The sequence below is a fragment of the Corvus cornix genome, chromosome 1 (assembly GCF_000738735.6).
Source record: "Corvus cornix cornix isolate S_Up_H32 chromosome 1, ASM73873v5, whole genome shotgun sequence".
Classification (NCBI taxonomy): domain Eukaryota; kingdom Metazoa; phylum Chordata; class Aves; order Passeriformes; family Corvidae; genus Corvus; species Corvus cornix.
In genome coordinates this window covers 101,840,540-101,853,054 of record NC_046332.1, presented here as the reverse complement: position 1 = coordinate 101,853,054, position 12,515 = coordinate 101,840,540, and the positions used below count along the sequence as shown (strand labels likewise).

The 12,515-nt window shown below is 46.6% G+C and overlaps 1 protein-coding gene across 3 annotated transcripts in view; it reads right to left on the bottom strand.

Moving 5' to 3' along the window:
* The window catches only part of NHS (NHS actin remodeling regulator), a 249,199-nt gene extending 238,421 nt beyond the window's left edge, over window positions 1–10,778 (bottom strand). For all 3 annotated transcript variants that reach the window (XM_039550956.1, XM_039550967.1, XM_039550961.1), the window contains exon 1: window positions 10,174–10,778. In XM_039550956.1, the coding sequence (XP_039406890.1) occupies window positions 10,174–10,573 (400 nt within the window). In that variant the 5' untranslated portion in view covers window positions 10,574–10,778. The remainder of the gene's footprint in view (window positions 1–10,173) is intronic.
* Window positions 10,779–12,515: the final 1,737 nt, after the last annotated feature.

Sequence of the window (12,515 nt, the reverse complement as noted above, 5' to 3'; positions counted from 1 at the left end):
TCTTAGCAGGTAGTTTATTTACTGAACAAGACAGCATCACATTAAAGATAATCAATGGAGAATAAACCACAGCTGTAAAAATTAATACTGTTCATTCACACCATGAAGGGAGTGAGGGGGGGTTATCTTTGCTATTAAGACAGAAGTAAAAGTATAGGCCCTGTGAAACCACCATGAGAAGAGGAGTAAAGGATAGGATGGCACAAAATGAAAGTCATTCGAGGCATAAGTTTCAAAAAAACAATATTGAAAAGAAATAATCAGTAATTCTAGAGGGGAAAGAGGAATACGAACAACCAGTTTTGCAAGCAGCGGAACTAATGAAGCCTGGTTTTCTCCGGCTTTTATGTCATGCAAAGACTGACTTTCACATTGATGTAAATGTGAGCTCCAACTGGAGCACTTTTTTTTATTAGGTTGGAACATTTATTTGGGATTCTTTCCCCAGTGGATTTTCTAGTTTCTAATAAAGAACAAGACCTTTCTCCAAATGCAGCAGGAAGAATCTGTCCTCTCCTTTACTTCGCAGCCTCTTTTATGATTTCTACATTGTGGCAATGTAGTTGAAATTGTAGATGAGTAACAAATATAAAACTTCTGAATGGCTGGTGTGAGATACCCAGGCATACCCACCCCCTTCCCTGCTATACACACAGTGTGCGCTATTCCTTAATACATGTTTTGATAAGAAACAAGGCTAAAAACAGTGCTGCCAGGATAATCCAACTTATGGGGAAAATTTGTCTTTGGCATGCTAACCATGTGCAAGGCTTCAGGCAATTTTCTGCAGAGACCAAGACCTCAGGTTCCTGCAGCAACACTTGTTGCAGGGAACAGTCAATACAGGAGGGGAGGTGAGATCTCCTCAGTGTGCTGAGATAGGAGCCTCTGTGATGATTTTAACTGCTGGGGTACGGGAAGGCCAGGGGAGCTGTGTTTAACACAGTCTGAAGCAGTAGAACCAGCCAGAAGGGGTTTCAGATGAGAAAGTCATCCTCCCAAAAAAAACAGGAAAAAAAATTTGCATTCAAAATCTGGGCTTCGCAGAGCTATGTAGCTTCCAGGGGTAAGGCTGGGCATGTGAAAGTCACTGGTCAATACATGATATATGATTTCTTTTTTTAGAAATTAATTAAGATACATATCTTGACTCTATTCCTGCACACAACACTTCACCAAAGAGAAGACCCTGCCTATGACAAGAACTGGCCCTCTTTTTCCTGCAAGTAAATAAACCTTACAGTGAGAAAAATGGAGCTGCATAGTGTCCATTCTTTTGGACCCAGTCTGATTTGCATGGTAAGCATTAAATCATAATTAATCCCTTGTTTCACTTATTAAATTGCCCCTTATCATATCTCACTAAGTACTGGATGCAGTGAAACATGTATAACATCTTTAAAAAGTTTGCCTCTGAGCATCACAGGGAGTTACTGCTGCCTATCTTGAATTTCATTCATCATGAAGATCTGATTTCTGCGATCATGGACAGTCTGAAGAGAACAATGCTTGGTAGGCAATGCCTTTTTGGAGGGAAGAAAAAAAAAATCAAAAAATCAGGCAAAATTGAGCACGCACAGAGAGCCCAGTTTTGTCTTTAAAGCAATCCAAAGCTTCTGGACACACCGGAATTTTTCAAAGCACCTTGCATATTCTGCTCCTAAAAATGACCCAGTTCTGTAGCCACTGAGACACACATCTTCAAGAAGAAGGATTAGCACCTTTTCCTCCCCAACGCACCCTCTGTCAACTTAAAAGTCAGGTCAACTTAAAAGCCTGTTCAAACATTGTCAAGATGACAAAAAATGCTTTGGGAAGGCAGGGGGAAAAGCTGCGGAGGCCTGGAGACTCTGTGCATATTTATAGCACAAACACACCGCCCCATGCTCATTCCCCATAATCACATGCACACACTCGCAAGACGTCTCCTCCGGACTTTCTCAGGGACTCAGTCTGAGTGGCTGTAGTTCAAAGTCCAACTGCCTTGGCAGCTCAAAAGAAAGAGAAAACCATGGTGGCTTTGTAAGAATTACAGTGATCCTATTAAAAAAAAATATGTCACTCTGCTGGGACTTAACATGGCAGTGCCACGCAGCACTCATTGAATTGAGCAGCATTTCAAGCATACAGCTCCTGGTGTAATAAGACTACAGGCTTAATTAGGTTCCTATCAGTATTGCTTTTCTCCTGCCTTCAGACAAGAAGGTATAAGAAAAGATTGTCCAATACAGATACGGCAATTTAAAGTCTCAAGTTAAGAACACAGTGGGTGTATATCTACTATAAAATCTACCCTAAAAACATGCCAGTTGTTAAGCTAAGCAGTGCATTAGAAGCAGTTAGATATAATGAGAATGTAAATGGAAAGTATTCTAGGGAGATATTTCAGCTAAAAACAGCATACACTGTATGCTATCTTTTATTTTAATCATGCTCTAAGCCCTGCCTTTTTGAACTTTTTATAAATTCTGCTATCTCCCTTTGCAGTTACTTACATATTGGTATATAAATTCAAAGATGAGAAGCAATTAGGACTGAAGCAAAGACTCCCTCTCTTGATGCTAATACATCAAAGGAAGTGAAAAAAACCTTCTCCCCCTCATACACACTGCGTAACACAGAGAGTTTCTGCTCTTCACAGCCTAATAGCTCAAGTAGTTCCAATCGAGAGTCTGATGTCAGCCTCTGATTACATGGAGATGCCAAGCAATTGGAAAGAGCAGCTTTTGAAAATCCCAGCTCTCTGACTGCGGCGACCACACAACCCTGCAACAATGCTTTTAAAACACATATGTGTATTACTCACATCAGCTGGTCCTATTTTTTTCCCCACTTTGGACATGGTAACATTGCTATTAAGAGTTTCCTGGGGCTCTCTGCTTGATTTAGGTACAATATGTGTGAAGGAAATGTGTCAGATGAGGGGCTTTTTTAAACAGCCATTGCTCCCCTGCACCCAATCTCTTTTGCTCTCCAGTTAGGAGAGAGGAAGAGCCAGGTGCTGCCTTTAAACAGGCACACTTGAGAAGTCTGCTTTTGCCTGAATGGAGAAGAAGAGGTTGGGACCGGCTCATGGCAGGGATCAGAAAGGACTGTCTCCCATTCTTTTTCTGGACCTTTGCTCATCTCTGCCAGACCAGCCTAATCTGGTCCTTGGAACTGAAGCCTCAGAACAGGTAAACCTGTGTACGAAATGCCAACAAAACCTGATTCTGATGATCCAGAACAGCATCTGAGTGGCACCCTTAAATTGGGTATTTATATTTCCTTCCTGCAAGTCCTTCCCTCAGTCCAAGGATATCTGAGAACTGTGCAAGAGTTTTTGGAAACACTCCAGGCCCTTCATCGTTCATAAAGGAAAACTAACATCTCTTATGCATCTGAATCAACAGGTGAATGACCTCCCCATGCCCTCAATATGTTATCAGAGTCCGTTTATTTATTAATCACCATATCTCTCCTGTATGAGCAGGGGAAGTAAACCAAAAGTAGGAATGACTCCATTTATTTCACTGGAATATTAATCTTTTTTTTCTGTATGAACACACACATTACGCTATTAAGGCTTTTAAATACAAGCATGGAGTTTTAAAGAGGTTGTAGAAATAATTTCTGTTAAACCACTAGATCCACAGTAAGTCTATGTCTCTTATGGGTCTGGTTCTATCTTCTCTGCAGTTTTGCTCCTGTGTAAAAAGGAGCTAAAACATTCCCAGCAGAATTTCTAATAAACCCACTGGAGACTTTTGCTTGGCTCTTGAGCATGAGGCAGAAAGAAGTTCCACTAACTACTATGATATTACACAGCTGTGTAGCTGCAGTGAGGTGGAAATCAAGCACTGAATGTTTTTTGATATCATGCTTTTTAACTGGCAGGCTCTCCATCTAGCAACACAATCCCCAAACACTCAAACCTGGTACATTAGCTTAAGTACTATTTGTGGAATGACAAGCAAGGAGCTATAGAACAGACATAGGCTTTCTGAGCTACACCAATGGAAGACCAAGTAAATGACATTCAGCAAAACTCTAGAAGATTTCCACCTTTATCAGGGAATGGCTTCAGAGGAAAACCTCTGCTGTCTGCTCTTCATCTGTTACCAGGCTGTGCCAGATAAAGTCTAGTGAATCTACCTGAGCACTGAGCCCTTAGAGCCTTTTCACTGAGCCTCTCACTGGCCTTGGCAGGACAAAGAATTTTACGTTATGCTTTTATCTGCAAAGAGACCAGAGTCTGCATTCCACAAGCTAACACGACCACAGGTGACAACCCCAGCTTTCAAAAAGTTACATCCCTGCCAAAGCCACCTGACAAATTCTATCCCATTACCTTCTATCACATACTAAATGCATGAGAAAAAAATACCTCAAGCCAAGCCTCTGAATGGTCATGTTCCTGTGTTAAAGGTCTTCTATTGCTGTTCTGTAAACAAAGATAAGGCATTTTTCTCCTAAATGACAGTAGTCTAGCTAATGGTGCTCTAGCGAATGTTCCGGTAAAGTGGAGATGGCATCCTTAAGTGAGCAGGTTTTTCTTCCTCTGTCCCTTTGTTGTTCTGACAGCAGTAAAGGTAAGAAGGAAAACCCATACTTTGGCCTCCCTCTCCTTTCCACTCTGGTAAAGTGCCATCAAGCCTCTGCATTTAGAAGAAACCATGCACTGAGGAAATTCTCCAGCTTTCCCACACTCACAACTTGGGTTATTTACATTCATGGGCAAACTACAGGCAAGTGCACCAGAGAGGTGAGCTCTCTGACACAAATGAGTACACAGTGACCAGCACAACACCGAGAAATCAAACCTAGCAAATAAAGCCAAAAGCCCTTCTCCTTTTCCAAAAGGACAAGTGAAGAGGTTGTGTCATTCCATTCAGGCAAGTAGAGAACACAAAGCTGAAGGTGATGGATTAGTACATCCAGTGTACAGCTGCTTTTCTTTGGAGGTTTTATTCTGCACCCAACAAGGACTTGCCAATTAATACAATTTTAGTGTACAAAGGGAGCTCTGAATACATCCTCTCGCTTCATGTCCCCCAGGTTACATTAGTGTGTACCTCTAAAAGTGTAACTATCCTCACACTTAGATAGGCTCATTAATTATAAAGGGCTATAATACAAAGTTAAAGGAATCTTTTCTGGTTTGTCTCCAGCAGCATCTGAGATATTTTTCGTAAATATATCCAACCCATGGAGACCTAAAGCTGTGCCCCAGTACCACAGAAAATTCATACAATGAAAATTGCACTTTAAATCTCAAGAATCTTGAGAAGCTGAGATAAAGTGCAACAACTTGGACTTTTTTTTTCTTTCAAGATGCATCTACTCTTAAGGTCTTATGTACCTCCCTGAAGATCCCTGCAAGGATGCTCAATGACCCTAAGCCTGTGATGGCCTTACGATGCAACTGAATTCTGAGATGGAAGCATGAAAGTTTCTTGATTCCATTTCAACAGCAATTGAAATGGACTTCAGCACATTAAGTTAAGAAGGAGGAGGTGCATTATCTGATGAGCTTTGGGTCTAATATATGTTTTGTAAAAATGGTAGGATTGTGGCAGAAAACACATGAAAACCTTATAATGGATTGAACGTTTCCCTGCAGAGCTCAAAACACAAACAGAAAAGCATTATATCAGTGTGGTTAAAAGCCACACTAACAAAAACCCCAAATCAAACAAAATCAAAACAAAACCACCTAAAAAGCAGAAGGAAAGAGACTAAAAGCAAGAGTGAAACTCGCCAGGCTGTTCTCAGTAATCAACTTCAATCAAACAGAATAAATTAATGCAGAGACTAAAATTATAAAGAATCAGTTCACAGCTGTCTTTTTTATCTCAATACTGACACTTCGAAAGAAGAAAATCCTATAGGGGAGCTCACTGTAGAGATCCAGAGGCCTCTGAAGAGCAGAGTAGAGATCCCCACACTCGTAAGAGGCTGCATCACTAAGTGTTAGCACATAGCAAAATCAGGAATGGAAAAGTGGAGCAATGAAGATACAGCAGGCAACTTCTGGAAACGATACAGCTTTTAGAAAGACTCGCTACTGGTAACACATTGATGCTTTCAAAAAAAAGCCTGGAATGCGTGGAATTCTCTGGGATGCCAGGGTGCAAAAAGGATCTCATTAGCTAGGGCTTTCAAAATCTGCTGCCCGGTTGTTACCGATTATTCAGAAAGCAAGATGGCTTACATCATCAGTTTCTGTAAAGTACTATATTCCACTTAAACTGCCAGATCTCCAGACCCCTAGTCTGAGAAATCACCTTTCCAAATAAACCATGGAGGCACTGAGTCCCTACACAATAGTCCAGCACTTCTCCTACATTTCCCTATTACCAAGATAATCAAGCATCTAATAATAAAACTGGGCAGTACCACACTGCTCAGTTCTCTTGCTGGCAACAAGAAAACTCTAAGCAACAGCCAGACTCACAACAATAATGTTATTCCCACCTGGTTCTGCTTTAGAAGCAGACCCTGGAGCTGCTCATGATGAAAAGCAGTAAAGTACTTGGAGTGGCAGATGGGCAAAGTAGTTAGTTCAGGAGCTGAACAGAAAAACATTTCTCACCCTTGCTTCTCTTACAGTCAGAGGATGGGAAAGGAGTCATATTTGCAAGATGCTGGCTGGCCAGAGGCTTAAAAGGAAGATGAAAGGACAAGCAGCATCTGGGGAGGCAGAGGCGAGGGACCTTGAGTTTTTGAAGATGACCTGCTTGTGACTGCCCAGAATCAGTCCTTTATTGTGCCTAACAGGGTTTTCCAATCACACTGAACAGTGACAAAAACAAAGGGCAACACATAGGTAAATACCTTTACCAGTAGCTTAGCACAGGAGTTTAAGTACTTTTCTTAAAGCAAAGTATACACATACTTGCAAATGCTCACCATTGCAAGAGCTGAGAATGTTAAGGCCTTGTGAAAATGGCAGCAGTAGTGATAAGCATTACTGGAAAAATGCCAGTTTTAATTTTAATTCTTTGTTAATATTTCCTGAATCCAACATAGATGTTTTAATAAAATAATATGTAATTTTCAATATAATATACATTATTAGGCAAAACTGTATTATATGCTATTTTCAAGAGAACTCCTTTCCTGCTCCCCTTCCCTTTGGTATTATCTCTACAACTGCCAAGGAATGGCATTCTGGGCAAGGAATGCCCCTCTAACCACTGGCTCCAACAGCTCTTGAGATGGCATTAGCCCATCATTTCCTTTTCCTAATGCAGCCTGTGCGTCCACAGGGGGAATCTCAGAATCCAGCTGGTTTATGAGGCATGGAGAAAAAGGCCTTCCACTGCCACAGCTCAGTATCTAGGGCTGTCCAGTAGTATTAGTCTCAAATCACTGTGCTGCACTTTAAGTTGGAACATGAAGAATGTCTCACTGTGGCAAGATAGGCTAGTAGTTTTAAACTGACTCCTTGAAAAACATGTGGTTGGGCTGTACTGTCCTGGTGTTAACATCTCAGTACATGGTCAATGCACCAAGAAGCCCAGCCCCTCCAGATTCATAATATGCAATAAATTCAATGCAGCCATTACAGTCATGCCATGGGTGGGGTGGCTGCATGCCTGTCACCAACTTGCTCCTTGTGGTTGTGAGTCCAAACCTCCAGCCAGTTCTGAATTATTCTTAGATGTGTCATTTGGGCTGGACAGCCAAAACACAGCCCTGAGGCCATCCCATCATTTCCATGCTCACCACAGGAGATAGAAGTCAGTATGCTTTAATGCTAAACTGGTTAGGTCCTGGGCAGATCTGTGACCACCTGCGATATATCTCTTGGTTTCAAAAAAACAACTGGGTGTAGTAACTTGAGTGTAATACTTTCAGGAGTGAATTATGTAGGCACTTCATGCATAAAACAAACATTAGCATAGTCTTGCTGAAAGTAATAATGAAGGAGGAGGCGTCAGCCCAGAGAGGAGAAAGCACACTATCATTATACACTACAGGGAAGATGGGCAGCTTCCTGATAGGCAGTTTTATCTGTCCCTTGGAAACAGTGAGTGGTCTGGAGGCCAAAGGGAGGTATTGCTGTGGGTGTGTATGGATTTTGGGGGGAATGTGAGGAGATGATGTGTAGAGTGGTGCTGTTCAGCTCTGGGTCTCAGCTGAGATGTTCAGATGCAGCACTATGTACATGCAGCTCCGCTGATCCAGCACTGGAGGGGGAGTAAAAGCAACCAGAGCAGGCAAAGAAGTTGACTGCTCATGTATGTTGGATCGGTACTGAGACTTTCACCTTTAGGGAACATGTGGCACAGTGCTGCATGGAGAAAAGTGATGAGGACTGAGAGGTGTGCTTTGAGCAGCTGCACAGCTGCAGGCAGGACACAAACCTACTGGAGGATGGGTGGTGGCAAAGCCCAGCTCTGTGGAGGATCCCTTGGCTGACCAGACCTAGGGTCATCTTACAGCTCTATCAGTGGCATTGTGCCATATACAAGGGGAAGGAGGAACAACTGGCAAACACAGGGAAGACCATGACCAAAATTTTCTCCCCTCTTAAAGAGAGAAGGATTTAAAAGAAAACAGAGCACAAAAAAAAAAAAAAATGGATTCTGCATTTATCATCACAGGGATAAAGCCAGACTCTCTAATTAAGCAGATGACATAACTGTGCTGTAATATCAAGATTTTGCTCTGTGATTTGCAAACAAGCTGCACTTGCACAATCCAGAAAGAAAAAAGCCGTACAGATTAGAACAGCTAAGCTCTGCTCTCACTTACATTAGTATATACCCACAGTTATTCAGCTCAAAAGACCTACAGATGAGAATGTGATACGAGGAGTTTCATTTCCTCAGACAGTTCCCTCACTAGCTCAGCCAAGCCTCCTTCTCATTGCAGTTTCCAATCACAGCCCAGCACTCTGCTCTGATTACACACTCATCCTGAAACCACAAAAAACCTCCCTCAGTCTCATCTACGGCTGATGTATATTAATACATCACCAGCAAAGTCACTGTACAGCTGCTGAGTATGTAGCTTAAATACCGTTGAATACTTAAGGCTTGATTCTGTTAATCAGGACAGCTTCACTGATCCTAGAAGAGTCATGTATATTCTACAGTGCTTGAAAGGGGAGGAAATCCAGAGTACAATTTTTTAAATGGCATATTCATTAAAAACACCTAGAAGAGGGCATGGTCTTGTTAACCCTGGTGTAAACTCACTTTGCTATACTTAGTGGAAGTACTCAGGATTTAGCGGAGTACAGCAGAAGGCAAAAACTAAACCAAATTCTCCTTTCAAGCCATTGCTTTTCCTAAAACAGATACTAAAAGGTCAGAACCAACACCAATCTCTGCTACTCCAGACTTCCAATCCACAGCCCTATGTATCAAAAAAATACATATCCACAAGTGCTTGGGAAGCATATGCACCAGTGAGAGCACAAAATCATTACACTGCTGTGAACACGAGCCATATTCAGCAGAAATCAGCAGCTGTTAGGACTACAGAGCTTGTCACTGCTTTTATAGTTTGGGTGGAGAAGAAACAGGATTCAAGCACTGCTCATTACACAAGTTCCATATTGCCTTGATCTTTATCCTTCTCCCTCCCCCCCCCCCCCCCGCCCGGCTCTTCAGGGCCACTCTTTAAACAGAAAGAAGTCATTAGCCAAACTTCCTTATTTTATGGCCCCGAAAGTTAGGCAACGACGAAGCAGTTTTATGATTTCTACTTAAGAGCGTAACATTTCGATCGGGAATTCAGAGACACTTCCAAGGGGAAGAGGGACAGGCCGGCAAAGGGAGAAAACCCAAAGATGCCCGAGTGAGGCGGATCATCGCCATCAGCCCCGGTGCCCCGCTGACAGACCTCGTCCCCCTCCCTGGCCAAACCCTTGGCTGCAGAAGATGCGTCCCGAGAGCCCCGCCAGCCAGCTCCTTACGTAAGGCACAAACCACTGACATCATCCCTCCCGCCGGCATCGCCGCGGCGCCCAGCGGCGCCCACAGACCCGACCCGACCCGCGCTCGCCCGTTCCCTTCCCACTCTGCTGCCCCGCCAGGGCTCCTTTCCCACCGACTCTGGCCCCAAACTTTGCACGGCAGATTACCAGGGGACGGCTTTACCCGCCGGGCGCCCCGAGCTGCGGTGCGCTCCATCCATCCCGCGGTGCTCCCCATCCATCCCGCATTCCGTGGTACTTACGCACTGCCTCCTGCTTGGGGTCGAGGCCGCGCACGGCTCCCTGGAGGCCAGCGATGCGGCCGTGCAGCGCCCGTACGCGGCGGTGGGTGCCCTGGATGTCAGCCTCGACCTCCTGGAAAAGGGTGCAGGCGTGCCGGGCCACGTCGGAGAGCTGTCGGAGAATCCGCGACAGGGCTACGTTGCTGACCGAGCAGAGGTCCAGCACCATCAGCACCGCCGCCGCCTGCCTCTCCCCGCCGCCGGCCGCCTCGGCGCCCTCGCTCGCCGTCCCCGGCTCCTCCGGCGGCGGGTCCCGCGGCGGCGGTGGCGGCTCCGCGCCCCAGCTCTCCTCCAGCACGGAGGCGGCGGGCTGCCGCCGGCACAGCCGCTGCGGCTCCACGGTCCGCTTGGCGAAGGGCATGGCCGAGCCCTCGGCCGGAGCTTTCCCGGGCTCCCGCGGGCACTGGCGGGGATCGCTGCCCTCCTCCTCCTCCTCCTGCTCTTCGTCCTTCTCCTCCTAGCCGCCGCCGCTCCTTGCCCGCCGCCGTCACTCGCGGACGGCCGCCGGCGGGCGGCTCATCGCCTCGCTCCCTCCCTGCGCGGGGCTCCTGGGCTGCGGAGCAGCCGCCGCGCCGCCGAGCATCCGCCGCCGCCGCTGCCGCTGCCGCCGCGGGGAGCCGGGGCGCATCCGCGCCGCCTCGCTCGCTCGCCCGCTCGCTCTCACGCCGTCCCGCTCCGGTGTGAAGGGGCGGCCCGAAAACCCGGAGAGAGGAATCCCGCGGCCGCGAGGAGGAGCGAGCCGCCGAGCCTCCCGCCCGGGAGCGCGGCGGGGCGGGGGCGGCGGGGGGACCGGGGCGGTGCCGAGCTGCCGCCGCCGCGGGGAGGCGCTGCGGGGCGGGCGCGGCGGCGCGGGCCCGGTGCGAGGGTGGCGGAGGCACCGGCGGCCCCTGTCGGGCGGGGACCGCTGCTTCGGGCGGACTCTGCCTCCTCGGCTCCGGCCCAGCCCGTCTCCCCTCCGGCGGGAGCACTGCTCAGGTGCGCAGAAGAAGAAAGAGAAGCCGTCTCGAGGGGCAGAAGGGAACCCAACTCAGCAAGGCCCGACTGCTGCGGGAGGGTGGTGCCCGCCCACTGGTGTCACCTCTTCGGGCACCGCGGAGGTTGTTGCACTCCCTGAAGTCAGGTGCAGGCACTTGGGCACCGGCTTCTTAGGAGGGGTCAGGGAAAGCTGGGTTCCCGTCAGACAAGGAGCACTGCTTCTGACGCAACACAGCTCAGCTTGCGTACATACACTCCTGAAAGGTGAACGTGCCTAATAAGCAGGCATGAAATCTGAACAGAGACTCTAAATTATTGGTGGTAAATACCACTGAAAGAAGTACTGTAAAAGGAGAGCCGGGCAGATGCAAATGCAGGCATTCCAGTTTGGAAACAGCAGCTTGTTTGCCCATTTGACCTTAACTTGTCATCCTTGCACTTGTGTGTTGTTGTACAGCCTGTCATTACATGACCACATAGAGGCTGCTTTTAATTACCTCTGGTCAAATAGCCTGAGTTGCAGAGAGCATCACTGCCAGCCTGGTGATACACATACCCCACACTCTGCAGATGCAATGACTCTCTCCTGGGACAAGCTTAGGTTCACAGGGGGGATACAGCTGCTTTCACAGAGATCAGAGTCTGAGCTGATGAACGTTGCTGGCCCTAGTGCTGGCTTTTGACATGGACTGTTCATGTGCCTTCATGCTTTGCCTCTGGAAAGGGGAACACACCATGACACAAAGTCAGCTCAGGTCTTTAGCTCAGGTTTCTGACTTGGCTTGAAATGTGTCCCAGCCCTATGCTTGGGCAAGGAGGAAGACACAGAGCCTATCCCAATCTCAGCATCACTTCCCCACGCTTCCTGGAGGGCTTGATGTTCAGGTGTGAACCAGTGGGAGAAAGCAGGGATGTGAGAGCTGCCACAGGTCCAGGGACAATGCTCAGTCAGTACTAAAAATATTTCTTGGACCCAAGATGAGCCACTACTAAAATCACTGAGGTATTTGTACCCCATACTCCTGAGTTTCTTCTGCAGTGGGGAGGCTTTTATCTCTTGTAATGGAGTGTGTACTGCTCTTCCTACCTGGCGGAGTCATGATACATTTTTTATAAGCCACTGAAAGTTATTTTAATATTTCACTTGAGATTCATAAAGCAGGAGGGCACTGTTAAGTCTTAAAGCTTCAGAAAGAGCAGCAGCCACCCAAACTGGTGTGGGATCACAAGAAAAGGACCAAGAAACAGAAGTATAGCATTCACCAGGCAGGGGCAGGAGATACCTCTGAGGAAATCAGCTCGGGCACTCATTCAGCCTCTCTCTCAGG